At 45.3% G+C, this 1,848-nt stretch overlaps 1 protein-coding gene across 1 annotated transcript in view; it reads left to right on the top strand.

The window, feature by feature from the left end:
• Positions 1 to 1,407: 1,407 nt before the first annotated feature.
• Positions 1,408 to 1,848, top strand: part of ANO6 (anoctamin 6) — a 108,193-nt gene continuing 107,752 nt past the window's right edge. Inside the window, exon 1 of the mRNA XM_075600122.1 lies at positions 1,408 to 1,456. Within this exon, the coding sequence (XP_075456237.1) occupies positions 1,423 to 1,456 (34 nt within the window). The 5' untranslated portion in view covers positions 1,408 to 1,422. The remainder of the gene's footprint in view (positions 1,457 to 1,848) is intronic.

Raw genomic sequence — 1,848 nt, forward strand, 5'->3', positions numbered from 1 at the left:
TGAGTTGGTTATTTAATTACAATGTGAGGTGTTTGTTTAGTGGTGAGGGGTTAACTGTTTAGCTGCAGGTCACAGCTGGGATTTTGTGGCAAGTATCCTTGTCATAGGCAGTTCCCCTGTAGTGCAATGTGATTAGTTCGTAAAGCAGTTGATGTTTAGGACAGTGAGTCATTCATTTAAGGGTTTCTTCAGAAATGTTGCACTTGAGGGCAGCATGTGAAGGGAAAGGTGCGTCTCACTCACACACAAACAGAGGAAGTGACAGTCTCATGACACCTCTGTCATTTGTGATATCTGTTTAAACATTCTAGATATGCTTTACATCTTTTCAAACTTGGGCCCAAAGCTTAGCTGTAAACAGGATAACCGCTGATATTAAATGTCCACTTGTTTTGGTTTGGGGTAACTGGATCAAATGGTACTGTATGCCAAGAAATAATATTTGTGGTTTGAAATAAGCATTTCCGTAGCATAAGGAAGAGTATATATATTAAAGTATTCCTGCTGCAAATGTACAAAAAGAAAAAAGTACTCACCAGATTTGTCAAAGCAAAAAAATCAAGACTATAACATATGGTACTGTTATTTGTAATCAACACTGCCCCAATTGAGCAACAAAAAGCATTTCCTCCCCAAAGTAACATTCCTTAATTTAAAGTGTGTTCTATAGTTATGGAAAGCGTACCAAGTTTAATGTGCATTTTATTTCATGCATGACCTATTAAAGGGGTTCTTTATATATTGGGTTAAATAGAGATGACTGACTTTTTTTCTCTCTTTTAAATCAGACCAGTATAAGTATTTTTTAATGTAACCTAATGTTTAAGTGTCCTGACAATCCTCTTTTGTGATTAGATTGTAAATTGTATATACTGTATGCAGGTAAAATTGTTATCACCGACTTGTTTACTTTAGTTGTTTTGTTTAAACTAATAATGATGCCATCATTTCCCAGTGAGGTAAAGGGGAAGAACAATAATTAGCAGATAAGATTAGAATTACGTGGACCTGAAAAAAATAGAAACATATTCATTTTTACTCAGAAAATGTGCTGCTCTATAGTACTTAACTCTTTGAGCGCCAGAGTGGCGGTAGCACCACAGGAGTGCAGAACGCGATCTCCTCTACAACAACGAGCAAGTAGATTGAGGGATGTACTACATCGTAGGGCCACACCCCATGATGGGGCTTAATTGCTGGGGCACTCAAAGGATTGTGTGTGTATACAGCTGGGACTTTTGTCCCTGCCTGTAACCCTACACTCTCTGAAAGCACCCCGACCCTCCCCTTCCTTGGCTGCCGCTTCCCTCCTGCAGGACAGAAGTGCCCTCTCCTTTGCTCAGCCCCGCCCATCTGTCCCTCCCTTCTCCAGCTTCTTTGCCGGGCCTCTGCGGGACTGCTGTGCTCTGACTTGTGCTGGCCATGCTGCCCCAGCAGGACAATCTAAGGGACTCAGGTAAGCCCACATGCCCCAGGCCCCCCTTATACCACCCTGCCAGGCCCCTTACCCTCTCCAAGGGGGAAGGGGACTTATTAGTGTGTGTAGGGGGGGGGGGGGGCCAAGAGTGTGTGTGTGTAGGGGGGGGCAAGAGTGAGTGTGTGTGTGTGTAGGGGGGGGCAAGAGTGAGTGTGTGTGTGTGTGTAGGGGGGGGGCAAGAGTGTGTGTGTGTAGGGGGGGGGGCAAGAGTGTGTGTGTAGGGGGGGGGCAAGAGTGTGTGTGTGTGTGTGTAGGGGGGGGCAAGAGTGTGTGTGTGTGTGTGTGTGTGTAGGGGGGGGCAAGAGTGTGTGTGTAGGGGGGGGCAAGAGTGTGTGTGTAGGGGGGGCAAGAGTGTGTGTGTGTAGGGGGGG

This window comes from Ascaphus truei, chromosome 5, assembly GCF_040206685.1.
Source record: "Ascaphus truei isolate aAscTru1 chromosome 5, aAscTru1.hap1, whole genome shotgun sequence".
NCBI lineage: Eukaryota > Metazoa > Chordata > Amphibia > Anura > Ascaphidae > Ascaphus > Ascaphus truei.